Genomic DNA, 13,380 nt, shown 5'->3' with positions numbered 1-13,380 from the left:
TTTTGCAAAAATGTGTTGATAATGGGAACACTCCTGTGTGAAAGTACAGCAATCCACATCGCTGTTCTTTCTTTTTAAAGTGGCTTTTTTTTTCAACTTCTAAACCACCTTGACACTTTTTTTGACATTGAAGGTATGTAAATTGTTGGATTAGCTGATAAGCAATGATCATAAATTGTATTATGCATCCTGTGTATTTAAAATTGCACTTACCTAAGGACCAGGCTAGCTCACTGAGTCAAATATTCACTTCTGGTACCAGTGTTAAAGGGAATTTGTGTTGCAGATGTTTCGTCCCCTGTCTAGGTGACATCCTCAGTGCTTGGGAGGATGCTCGGGTGCTCGTTGTTGTGGTTCTGTTTGCGGAGGTGGGAATTTGTGTTGCAGACGTTTCGTCCCCTGTCTAGGTGACATTCTCAGTGCTTGGGATGTAAATTGTTGGATTAGCTGATAAGCAAGCAATGATCATAAATTGATGAAATGAAAGTTTCTGTGTGGTTGTATTATGCATCCTGTGAAGCACTTCTGTGATCTTTCCTCCGGCATTTGTAGTGGTTTGAATCTGCCGCTTCCGGTTGTCAGTTCCAGGTGTCCGTTGCAGTGGTCGGTATATTGGGTCTAGATCGATGTGCTTATTGATTGAATCTGTGGATGAGGGCCATGCAGGAAAGCGACACACACAGATCAAGTCCTAAACTATAAAAACAACCACCCCAACACATACAAAAGAAGCTGCATCAAGACACTATTCAAAAGAGCCACAACACACTGCAGTATACCAGAACTGCAAAAAGAGGAAGAAGAACACCTATACAATGTATTCGCCAAAAACGGATACCCCCGCAATTTCATCAACAGATGCCTAAGGGAAAGACAACGGAACAAGGGCATGCCGCAACCCAAAGGACTAGCCACACTATCATACATCAAGAGCATTTCCGAACTGACAGCCAGACTACTGCGACCACTAGGACTCATAGCACACAAACCAACAGCCACTCTCAGACGACAACTCACCAGACCGAAGGACCCGATACCTAGCATGAGCAAAACCAATGTAGTGTACAAAATCCCATGCAAGGACTGTACAAAACACTAGATAGGACAAACAGGAAGACAGCTAACGATCCGCATCCACGAACACCAACGAGCCACGAAACGACACGACCAGCTATCCTTAGTAGCCACATACGCAGATGACAAGCAACATGAATTCGACTGGGACAACACTACTATTATAGGACAAACCAAACAGAGAATAGCCAGGGAATTCCTAGAGGCATGGCACTCATCCACAGATTCAATCAATAAGCACTTCGATCTGGACCCAATATACCGACCACTGCAACGGACAGCTGGAACTGACAACCGGAAGCGGCAGATTCAAACCACTACAAATGCCGGAGGAAAGATCACAGAAGCGCTTCACAGGATGTATAATACAACCACACAGAAACTTTCATTTCATAAATTTATGATCATTGCTTGCTTATCAGCTAATCCAACAATTTACATCCCAAGCACTGAGGATGTCACCCAGACAGGGGACGAAACGTCTGCAACACAAATTCCCAGCTCCGCAAACCGAACCACAACAACGAGCACTCGAGCTACAAATCTTCTCACAAACTTTGAACCAGTGTTAAAGTTTAGCTTCGTCAAGGATGAAAACCTCTGAGGTAAGATTATTTCTAGTGAAGGCAAGCAGAACAAAAAAAAAGCCTTACTTTGGCATAACTTAATTTAATTGGGCTTTTTATCTTCTATTATAGAATGAGTTTAAAACTGATAATCCACATTGCACTTGTTGACAGTTGACTGAAGAGTTACACAAATGATCGTGAGTTGTATTGCTCGAGACATTGAAGCAAGTTCTCACTTCAGTAATTTGGCAATGAAAGGAAATTGATAAGAGGGTTAGAAATAATGTTTACCTCCTATAATTAATATCAGCATATCATGGATCAGATGCAAGTAGAGGGATAGCACTGATGTTTATGTCTCTTGATGCGCAGGTCACCTCCTTTTAATAAAGTTTTTGATTTGGTGGCCTGAGGTTAAATAATGGCTTATTTAAGTTTTTTGTTTGAAGTGGTTGATCTTAAACAATTCTTTGTTGCAGGACAGAGAAACAGTGGTCTTTGTCAGTTACGAGATATTATCTTGGTTAATCTGGCTGAACAGCTGCAGAACAATCGATTTGGGAGTGAAGATGATGATCACTACAGGTACAATCGTTCAGCTATATTTGCTTGCTGGCATTTTTTCCACTAATGAAAATATTTGGGTAAACTGACTACCTATTATAACCTAGGGATTTATAATGTAACATGCACAATTAAGAGTTATACTTCAATTTTAGGGGTAGCTGTGCTTTGCATGTTGATCAACATTGGTGGATGCAGAGATAGTCCTCATCTAGATTTCAGTGTACAACTTGAAGAATTAAGAATGTAAAAAATTGTTATTACTGACTCACAACCTTCTCTTGCACATTATCCGGATTTGGAGCAGAAAAATAGTTGCCATTTATGTCTTAAAAGTAGATGGGCTATTGGTACTCAACAAGCTCAAAGGACAAATGTCTTTACATGAGAATTACGCTGAAAACTTTACTAGAGGATCTCATAAATCAAATTTTCCCACTTTGGCCATGATGGGCTACATAATTAAGAGTAATAACTACAGGGAAATAAGGGAAGAGTGAGATTTCAAATTAGGTTTAAAAAGTATTGAATTCAGCATTTAGAGTTTGATATACAGCACGAAAACAGACCCTGCCCTTTGGCCCAACACATTCATGCTGACCAGATATCATAAATTAATCTAGTCGCATTTGTGCCAGCATTTGGCCCATATCCCTCTGAACCCTTCCTATTCACATACCCATTCAGATGCCTTTTAAATGTTGTAATTGTACCAGCCTCCACCACTTATGTCTGGTGCACTAATATTACTAAAATACTTGAAAAGACCATAAGACATAGCAGAGTTAGGCTATTCAGCTGTTGAATCTGCTCCACCATTCAGTGAGATCATGTCAGATCTTATAATCTTTAACTACTTTTCAGGTTTATCCCCATAATCTTCAGTTGACCAACTGATTTAAAACAAAAATCTGTCTATCTTTGGTCAGACCATCAGACACTGGTGCAAAAGTAAGACCATTTGCTCAACATGTCTACGTGGGCATCCCATTATTCAGAATTTATATCAGAATCATGGCCACCTATATCTCTCTCCCCATGCACACCCCTACACACAGTATTCAAGCACATGGCGATAACACACTGATTAGAGCAGAGGTGGATCACTTGTCCCCTTGAGCATACTCCACCATTCAATGAGACCGTGGCTGATCTGTTTGGGTTTTGACTCCACATATCCAACTACCTAACCTGTGATTCCTTTGCCTAACAAGAGTCTATCTAACTCCACCCTAAAAATATTCAATAACCACACCGTTATCCCTTCTAAGGGAAAGTTCCAAAATGTCTAAATCCTTTGCCAGAGATATGATTTCTCCTCATCTCTGTCCTAAAAGTGCAACCCTTAATTATAAAACTGTCTCTCCTGTTTCTGGATGTACCCAGCACAGGAAGCACCCTTTACTCATTGAAGCCAACATTTCTACATGTGAAAAATGAGAGATCCCAATGTGCACAAAAAGTGCAAGTTTTCCACATAATTGACCCTTTCTGCTATTCCCTATGATGAAATCCAAGCACTAACTCTATTTAACTGATTGACTCTAAAGAATTGGTAAAAATGAACCAGGCCTTTTCTAATCAAGAGATTTTAAAGAGTTGAAGTTACTTGGAGAAAATCCTCCAAGGTAACTGTTACAACAAATATCTTTATTAGCAGAGCAACAATAATTTTTCTCCTGATTCATACACTGATAGCTTTGCTGAATTGGCTAGTAACAATATTAAATTTTGTAATGACCATTTTATTACATTAAATGATATGATGACCTGAACACATCCCATGTTTATACGATAACCAGTAGGCTAAAGTCTTCTAACCACTTAGTAGCGCTATCTTAAAGTGAAACTGATAGTGTACTATAGCATCCATTGCATTTTGTCTAGTTAGTACATGGGTTGCAGGTTTTGATCATCCCAATTTTAATTTTGTTAGCCTTTGCCTTTGCCTGCATTTTACAAAGTTTTGTTTACACTTACAGCAAGTTGATATTTATCTTTGATTGTGGTAACCAGCAGCTGTAGTCTTATCAAACTCTGATGTTCCTATAACACTGAAGCCTAAGTGGAAGAGTGACCATTAAAGCATTCTAACTGTTAGAGTCAGTTTTGTTTAAGTAATGGACAGTAGTTTGGAGGCCACATCTTCAGTATGCCCAATGCATTTGTCTCATTTCCATCCTGGTTCCTGTTTCCCTCAGGCTGAATGATGAACTACTACACTATATCCTGAAGATTGTGGTACAGGACTCCTGCATTCTCATCACAAAGTGCCAAACAGTTTCTAAAGAAGAATTTCTCAGGCTTCTTGCTACAGTGCCAGTGAGTGATTAAACATAAACAGTGTTAAGGTTTCCATTGATTGTGCCAGTACTGTTAACATAGAAATACTGAGACAATCTTAACCAATATCCTTTATGAAGCTGTTAGCTTAATGTGCTTTTATTCTATCTTCACTAGTTAGATAATCTATTATGTAATAAGCTCTCACTTCAGTGCAGTTGTACCATTTCTGAACAGCAGAACACTGGCTTAACAATTTTGATCGTTTCTGTAGCTTTCCTATGCTATCCTACTGTCTGGCAGAAGACAAAGGCTTTATGTGGAGATAATTGTGGCAGTGGAAAGAAAATGTAATACAAAATAAATATTGTGTTCTCTTGGCTTGGGTGGTTGTGTCAGTGCAGTTGGGGGAGTGATGTTAGTTTTACACAGCTACCTTAAACCCAATTGCCATGGCTAATTATACTCTAATGTTAGACCTCATGGATGTCACAGCTTCAGAGCATGATGATGAGCATCAAAATGCAAATTGCAACTCTTTAGCACTAAGAGATCAAAAAAAAGCAAAACAAACCTTTTTTGTGTATGGGGAGAGAATGCAAAACTGGGATAAATAAAGTCAACCTAGTAATTTGATCTTTATAAGCAAAATTAAGGTCACGTGAATTGCCCGATACCACTGCATTGCAAGTGCACACTTAGTAATATCAATATGTTGAACAAATTTGATTTGGGATTCTTATCAGAACCATTAACGTACTAGTTGCAAACTCCTGCTTACATCTGTCAAAGAACCCTATCGGTGTATAATATACAAAATAGCATGAAGACAGATGTGGCTTCAAATCAAACTTCAAATCAAACTTCAAATCAAACTTGCAGTCATATACTTGTAACCTTTTGTGGTAAGATTGATAGGTTTTGAAATCATGATTTGAATCTTGCATAGGTGAAAGTGAGTACTGCAGATACTGGAGATCAGAATCAAGATTAGAGTGGTGCTGGAAAAGCACAGCAGGTCAGGCAGGAATTTCTGATGAAGGGCTTTTGCCTGAAAATTGATTTTCCTGCTCCTCTGATGCTACCTGACCTACTGTGCTTTTCCAGCACCACTCTAATCTTGACTTGAATCTTGCATATGTACGTCTTGGTATATATGTCTACTTTTTGAAACATCCATAAATACTTCGAAAGCCAGGAATCCATACATACACTGCCATCAATGTGGGCAGTCACCATTTTAAAAATATAGGGGGGAGAAAATTTCCATCAGTAATTCATATTAAGTGCACTTGGCACACCTTATTGAATAAATTAATGTACAAGGTACCTTTTTAATCAAAGCACTTTAAAAATGTTCAATTCTTTGTCTTTTGCTTTTGATTCAAAGAGTTCATCGAATCTATTGACTCCTTTTAACATCTATTCCTGACCAGTCCCTCAAGACCAAGGATGATATTCTTCCACTATAGAGTTGTAGGTCCTGAGGTGCCTAAGACATCTAGTACTGGTTCCACTATCACTGCTACACTTGGGGCAGATGCTATTGAAAAGGCAGATGGTTTGGATGTTCCGGTTTTTTTTTTACACATTTCTTCCAGCATTTCATTTTCACTTCTCTGAGGTGCCCCAAGATAGTTAGTACTTTCACAGGCGCTTCTCTAGTTTTGGAAATACATCCCTTTAAGTCTGTGGGATTATTGTTTTTTCCAGGGATGCTTTGATATGACTCCTTGGAGTATTTCCTTTGCCTTTCTAACCACTTGCCATGACACCTTGTTTTGGCTTGTCAGGCATGTGAATGATGTGGCTCAGCCAACTGGCAGTAACTAAGTGCCTCTAATTTAATGACTTTGATTTCAGAGAGAGCACTGATATTGGTGTGTCTTTCCCAACAACAGATTCACCAGGTTTTGGGAGACAGTTCTGAATATATTTCTCTCTGGATTTTAGATATCTGTAGTACATCGTCCATGTTTTTGTTATGGGTTAGATATGTGGTCATATCTTCAACTCCCAAGCATATTCTTTGTAACACAGCTGCTATTATTGTTTCTGGGATAACAATTTGAAGAACTGCCACAATTGTGAGAGGGCTCTTGTGGAACAGTGGTAGTGTCACTACCTGTGACCAGGAGGTCTTGGTTCAACTCTTATCTTCTCCAGTGATGTAGCAATACCTCTGAACAAATTGGTTATAAACTATAGCGTTTCATAGCTAAAAAGGGGTGCCCACTTATGTGCTGAGATGGGCAAAGTATTGTTTTGGCAATTTAAAAGAAAACAATTGAGGTCATATTATTGAATCGATCTGTGCTAACAGTTATTATAGCTATCTCCATTAACACACTATTTCGGTATTCTATATGGGTATGGCAAATGCATAATGGTTTTATGTGCTGTCTCTGCTATTTCTTTCCATTGTCCAACAGGTTGCATCACCCTGCCTCCGTTATTTGATGGCAGTGCAGAATCACCTCCTCAGTAACACGGTCCTCATCAAACCTGATGAGCATGATGATAGTGACAGCTCCCTGCAGGGGGAGACATTGAAGGTACAGGTAAACACCAGGTTTCTATTCCAATAGCATTCTCGTCATGCAGTCTCCTGGTGGCAGTGCTTAGCAGGCAGGGGTAGAAAAAGTGAGGACAAATGATTTTTTTTCTCTGTCTTCAGCTGCTTGTGTGCATGGAATTGTTTTAATATCATATTCATTATCATACAGATATGAGGAACAGAGGAAGAGAGAATACTCAGTAATTTTAGTATAGATTAATTGAGAGTTTGCTTTTTCACCCCTTGTATTTGTAGTCAAGACAAATAAATAGACGTTTGCAATCACACAGTCATGGAATTGTTGCAGCAGAAAACCAAGCTTTTCAGCCCATTCCAGCTGTGCAAGCTCTCTGAGCAATTCATCTAGTGCCGTCCCCATTTTCTGTTTCCTTGTTGTCTTGACTGAACTTGTCTCCATTAGACTCTCAGGCAGCACATTTACTTCTAGCTGTGTAAAAAATGTTTATCTTTGTGCCTCCTTTACTGTTCTTGCCAATTATCATAATCTATGCCCTCATTCTTATTCCTTGCACTAGTGGGAGCATATTTTGTTATCAATACTGTCACTGATTTAACAAAAACAAAATTTTTTAACTCTTCCATCTTTGTCACGTTATCAAATCTAGAGTAGTCACAAGTAATTGTAAGTGCTAGTAAACAATTTGACAACATCTTCCACATCTTTGACCTCTACAACCCACAAGAACAAATGTGGCAAATCTGTGGAAATATCACCACATGAATAAGTTCCTCTCTAAACTGCACACCGTCCTGACTTGGAATTATATTGTTGATCCTGCAATGAGTTTAAAAACTTGGAACTCCCTTTCTAACAACACTCTGGTGTGTCTATGCCAGGTAAACATCAGTAGTTTAAGAAGGTGGCTCACTGTTACCTTCTGAAGTGAAATCAGGAATGGATGGCCTTAACAGTGACACACAGATCCCATGAAAGATAAAATCAAATCAAATCATAATTAAGGGTTTGAAAGACAAGCTCCAAGTGTGAACCCACTTAATTTATCCATGAAACCATTCCTTTAATGTCCATAATTTATTCTGAAGGTGACAGTGACATCTTACAAGTTCATAATTAGGAAAATTAGAATGCTCAAACATATAGTCTAATTTTAGGTCTACGGAAAGGCTTGCATTGGCTTATTATTGCTTAGCTTTTACATGAATATCAATAGCATTTCTACCAACTATTGTTAAATTCTAATTGAATTGAGATTTGTCCAGTGCAATTGTTTCTTTTGACATACATTTTTACAACTTTAAGTAATGTGTTTATCTGACTATGTAATTTCACCCTTAATTACAGACTTGAAAATTTTCACCACTAAAGATGCTAACCTAACTGCTAAAATTAACTGAGTTATCTGAAATGTATTTTTTCTTTATGGATACTAACTGACCTGCAATTTCTGTTTTTATTTAATTTCCAGCATTTATGTCTTTTATTTTTATTGACTACATAACCATTAACATACTGCTGGTTACAAACTCCTTACAGTGTCAATGGAAAGTTGAGTAATATTTTTAAATCTCTTGTGGATCAACCCCATAACAATTCTTGTCTCAAAAAGCTGTTTTTTGTTTTGTACAAAATATTTCCACATATCTGAGCAATTGATTTTAAATCAAGTAGCATCTTGTCTTATGAGCAAGATTATAGTCAGAGAACACTTAGGGCAAGTCTGATCCACCATAATGTTTGAAGTGCAATTCTCAATGGGGATGGTGATGATTTTGGATAGTGGTTTTCTTTTACCTTCCATTGGCCACTTATGTGGGAATGTGGTCAACTTGTGAAAGTATTCAAAACCTTGATGTTCATTTAGAGCAATAACCATCATTCAATTCCATTCTGTGTCTGTAACAATGTCTTATACAGTGGCTATGCAGCTGCTTTGCTTTCTATTTTGTAATATGTTGTGATTTATTCAAAATATTTGTGTAATCAGACTAAGTTAAAATGTACAGATATACAAATAGTAAGTTAAAATATACAGATATATCAACAGTTAAAATTCACTTTTAAATTGCACTCAAGTTAAAATGTTTGGATTTTAAAGTCTTCATTTTGCTTTGAGTGAAAGAATTTTGCAGTGCAATTGAACTTAGATTCAAAATCTAAATTCAAATGTTTAGATTTGTAGCTACCTTTCCTTGTATTGCAGCAATTCAGGTGGTTGGAAAACAATCAAGCCTACCTTTTTTGAAGAGAGAGTTTTTATGCTTTCATTCAGGCACTAATGTGTTAATCTTGTAGTAACGCATTTAAATTTTTATTCCACTTCTGTTCAATAGTAAGTGCTGCTACAATAGATTATTGGTTAGCATGCAGTGAAGCTGCTGAATTGTCAGATATTTAAACTGTCAGCTGCACACTGTCTAATCTACTACATTTTGCAACTTGTTGAATTTTATCTGAGACTTGCTGCCCCGCATGTGTATACTACAACACTTCCCAGTTAAGATTGTCGTTTGTTGCTGAAAAGTGCAACAAATTTAGGGAGATCTGAATATCCTATTAAAACAAATGTGCAAATTGTAGTTAGGTTGTGCAGCTCCTTTCTAATCTGATAAAAACCCAATTTACCTTGCGGTTTTCCACAGAGATCAGTGCTGGATCCCATTTTGTTTGTCTTTCTTATAAAAAATGATTTACATGAGAAAATGGAAGGCATGGTTAGTAAGTTTGCAGATGACTCCAAAATTGTGGTGTAGTGGACAGCAAAGAAGATGATCTAAGATTACAAAGGGATCTTGATTAATTGGGTCAATGGGCTGATGAGTGGCAGATGCAGTTTAATTTGGATCTATGGGAGGTATTGCATTTTGGCAAAACAAACAAGGACAGGATTTATACAATTAATGATAGGTCCTTGGGTAGTGTTGTAGAACAGAGACCTAGGGATTCACATACATAATTTGTTGAAATTTGCATCACACGTAGACACGGTGGTTAAGGTGTTTAGTACGCCTGCTTTCATTGGTCAGACCTTTGAGTATCGGAATTGGGACTCCATGTTGAGATTGTGCAGGTCATTGGTGAGGCCTTTTATGGAGTGCTACGCGCAGGTCTGGTCGCCCTGTTACAGGAAGGATATCAAGCTACAGAGGTCACAGAAAAGATGTACCAGGATGTTGCTGGGAATGGAGGGTTTGACTTATAGGGAGAGGCTGGATAGGCTGTGTCTTTTTTTACTGGAGTGTAGGAGTTTGAAGATTGGCATTATAGAGGCTTTTAAAATCATGAAGGTATAGATGAGGTCAATGGCAAGTGTCTTTTCCCTAGAATGGGGGAGTACGAACTAGGGAGCATATTCTTAAGGTGAGAGGAGAAAGATTTAAAAAGACATGAGGGGAAACTACTTTTTCACAAAACTGTTCGTATGTGGAATGAACTTCCAGACGAAGTGGTGGATGCGGATACAGTTACAATGTTTAAAAGACATTTGGATAAATGTATGAACAAGAACGTTTTGGAGGAATAAGGGCCAAGCACAGGCCGCTGGGACTAGTTTAATTCTGAATTATGGTCGGCATGAATGAGTTATTCTGAACGGATGTTTCTGTACTGTATAACTCTGACTATCAGTTGAAATGCTTTACGTGGCTAAATTTTTACTTTGGTGAATGAAATAACTTCTCACAAAATAAATTCAAAAATGAAAAAAGATAACTTTTTATGTACGTCTTGCCTACTGCTTCTCCTGCTTGAACACCCCCACTCTTGTGACACATCTGGTTCCCTGACAGGATCCTTCTCATATTGACTCCCTGATTCACAGTCCCTGCTATTTTTTGATCATTTACCATTCTCCCAATCTCCAATTCTTACCTTTTGACTCTCTTCACAGCATGCTCTTGCTCTCATCATGCACTCTTGCTCAATATATTTGACTGACAGCTTCTGCTATTGCCTACACACGCATGCTCTCACCTGATCTCGCTCTCTTGCTTGCACTCTCATATGGGTTCTACCTCTTGCTGAACATCATGAGGGTTCTGAAAAGGAGTAGCAGGAGGCAGAAGTAACTTTGATTTTCCAAAAGTTATACTGTGAGGGGGAGGCTTGGGCAGCGGCTATGAACTGGAGGAATGGAAGTGAGAGGGAGGGCCAGGAGTGACAAAGGCTGCAAATAATTCACCAGCATGTGGGTGAGTCAGGCCCTTACATAGGCCATAAACCAGAGGATGGGCGGCAAATGAGAAGGACTTTGGTGTTGGTCAGGTTATGTTCTACACGCCCGATGCTATATAGGCATATGGGCCCCAGTATCTAACCAACTGACATTACAACAGAACAGCTTAAAATTGGAACTTACTGCAGTTATTTCAGTTAAAGCAAGCATGTGTTGCGAGATTAAAGTGTTATATTGAGAATGTGGTGCAGCATGATAATAAAGACCATCATGCCCAGGTTTTTGGGAATGGTTACGCATGTGGTGTCTGTCTGAACATTCCTCTACTGTACATAAAATGCTGTTTGTGAAATTTAACTGTGACCTCATGGAAGCTTCTGAGTCAAATGCTTTTCATATTTTGCCCCCCTCAGCCGGCTAGAACATTTAGTGTGCAGGCTGTATGAGGAGGTGGAGAAAAATAGCTGAGTGTATAGAAGTAGATTCAGGCAAAACAGTACCTGAATTTTTAATGAATTTTTGTTCTTTTGTTTTTTACTTGCACTTCCTGAATGCATTCACTTGCAGTGATGATGCTGTATGGTTGTCATAATCTCTCTATCTTTTGTATAAGGCAGTTAGGATCAGAATGATTTAACTGACATCACGAGATGGATTCTGCTCATCATGATATAAAGTGCTGTTCCTGAGAGGGGTTAACCACTTCTCTAAGAATTTAGAGTTCTTAAAACTTTGTGCTTGTTACCAATGTCATGAGAGAATAGTAGCTACAATTTGAACTTGCACTCATTTGAGCCGGATGTTCACAAGAGGCAGTCATGTCATTTTGATGTAATGTAATAAATCTATTCACTGTTCATTAGGATTGAATCCGTCTTCTGCTTAAGACAGCATGTGGACATCCTTTCCAACATAATATTAATACCCTACACTAATACCAGTAGGAAGGATTGGCGGCAGAAAGTCTGTTCTAGAGATACCACATGTTGTATGAGTACCTTAACCTAGATGCTTTCATCTTTAACTTTAAATTGTGTTAGCAGGCCGTTCATTCTTTTATGAGCAAGGCAGCCTAAACTGTACGTACCTTAACTAAACCCCATATGTGCTGTTACAAAGTAATTGGAACTGGAACCCATCTATTGTTTCATATTCCTCACAAGAAAACGATTTGGTGCTGACTGCCATCTCTGTTGAAATCTACTAACAAAGCGCGTACTGAATATTGAAACCTCTTACAGCTGTATGGCTCAGAGCCACAGCAGGCAACTCAGCTGATTGAGTTAGCAAGATTCAGTTTTCTTAAATTTGTTTTAAGATTCGGCCTCTCTATTCGGCCTCTCTATTTTTGCTGCATTGGTATATAATTTCTTATTCTCCAACTGATGGAGTGAAATTCTCATTCATTCTACAGACTTTTGAATTTGAGTTGCAATTGCCCTGTTGCTTCCTTTTGTAAAAAGAGTAGCTATATTTATACATCCTAAGTGACTCATCTGCTTTCTTTTATTTGCAGGAACTCCAGACCAGTATCTTAGCACTAGCCACTAAAATCCTAGGAGGATGTGATGAAGTACTTGAAAAACTCCAGCATGTCACCACGTCTATTATTAACAGTGAAATGGTCGACAAAGAGCACAGGTCAGTACGACTATAATTTTAACCTGACTTGTGTATTTCATGATTATATAGAGTCTGTTTCATTGTTGCTTCCCCATGCCCATTCTCCAAAAGCCTTAGTTCAGTGTTTTGATTGTTAACAGTTGTCTGATTCTACATCTATTGGAATAACAATACCATCATTTAGCTATTTATGTACATATGCTCAAGTTAATAATGTAAATGAGTTGCACCAAATTATGCAAAACTTGTCTGTGTTTGAGAAGGTGGTCTTCCAGCCCATGTCCACACTCTGATGTTGGATTACTTACTTTCCTAATTAAATGGTCGCCATTTTAACAAAAATAATATTTTTAATAGTTTTTGGTGATGTTGAGTTAAATTAAAATGCGTAACTAACCATCCTATTGCCTGTATGTTTAATTTGGTCACTCATATAGACTTGTTAATTATTAGTGCCCTCTGGTGGAGTTTTAAGTTTGATTAAAATTTAATTTCCAAAAGTAGAATTTTATTATCATTTAGTTCATTTGAACATAAATCATGAACAGAAATAGGT

At 38.2% G+C, this 13,380-nt stretch overlaps 1 protein-coding gene across 4 annotated transcripts in view; it reads left to right on the top strand.

Moving 5' to 3' along the window:
- hectd4 (HECT domain containing E3 ubiquitin protein ligase 4) overlaps positions 1 to 13,380 on the top strand; it is a 295,048-nt gene that overhangs the window by 111,771 nt on the left and 169,897 nt on the right. For 3 of the 4 annotated variants that reach the window (XM_087999963.1, XM_087999965.1, XM_087999962.1), the window contains exons 15-18: positions 2,123 to 2,228; positions 4,409 to 4,529; positions 6,923 to 7,051; positions 12,718 to 12,842. In XM_087999963.1, the coding sequence (XP_087856089.1) occupies positions 2,123 to 2,228; positions 4,409 to 4,529; positions 6,923 to 7,051; positions 12,718 to 12,842 (481 nt within the window). The remainder of the gene's footprint in view (positions 1 to 2,122; positions 2,229 to 4,408; positions 4,530 to 6,922; positions 7,052 to 12,717; positions 12,843 to 13,380) is intronic. The other variant, XM_087999964.1, reaches the window with a different exon arrangement.

The sequence above is a fragment of the Chiloscyllium plagiosum genome, unplaced genomic scaffold (genome assembly GCF_037043375.1).
Source record: "Chiloscyllium plagiosum isolate Xiang-an unplaced genomic scaffold, Cpla_swu_hap1 HiC_scaffold_24, whole genome shotgun sequence".
Lineage (NCBI taxonomy): Eukaryota > Metazoa > Chordata > Chondrichthyes > Orectolobiformes > Hemiscylliidae > Chiloscyllium > Chiloscyllium plagiosum.
Note: the sequence above shows the minus strand (reverse complement) of the source record. Positions and strands in the feature narration are given on the sequence as shown.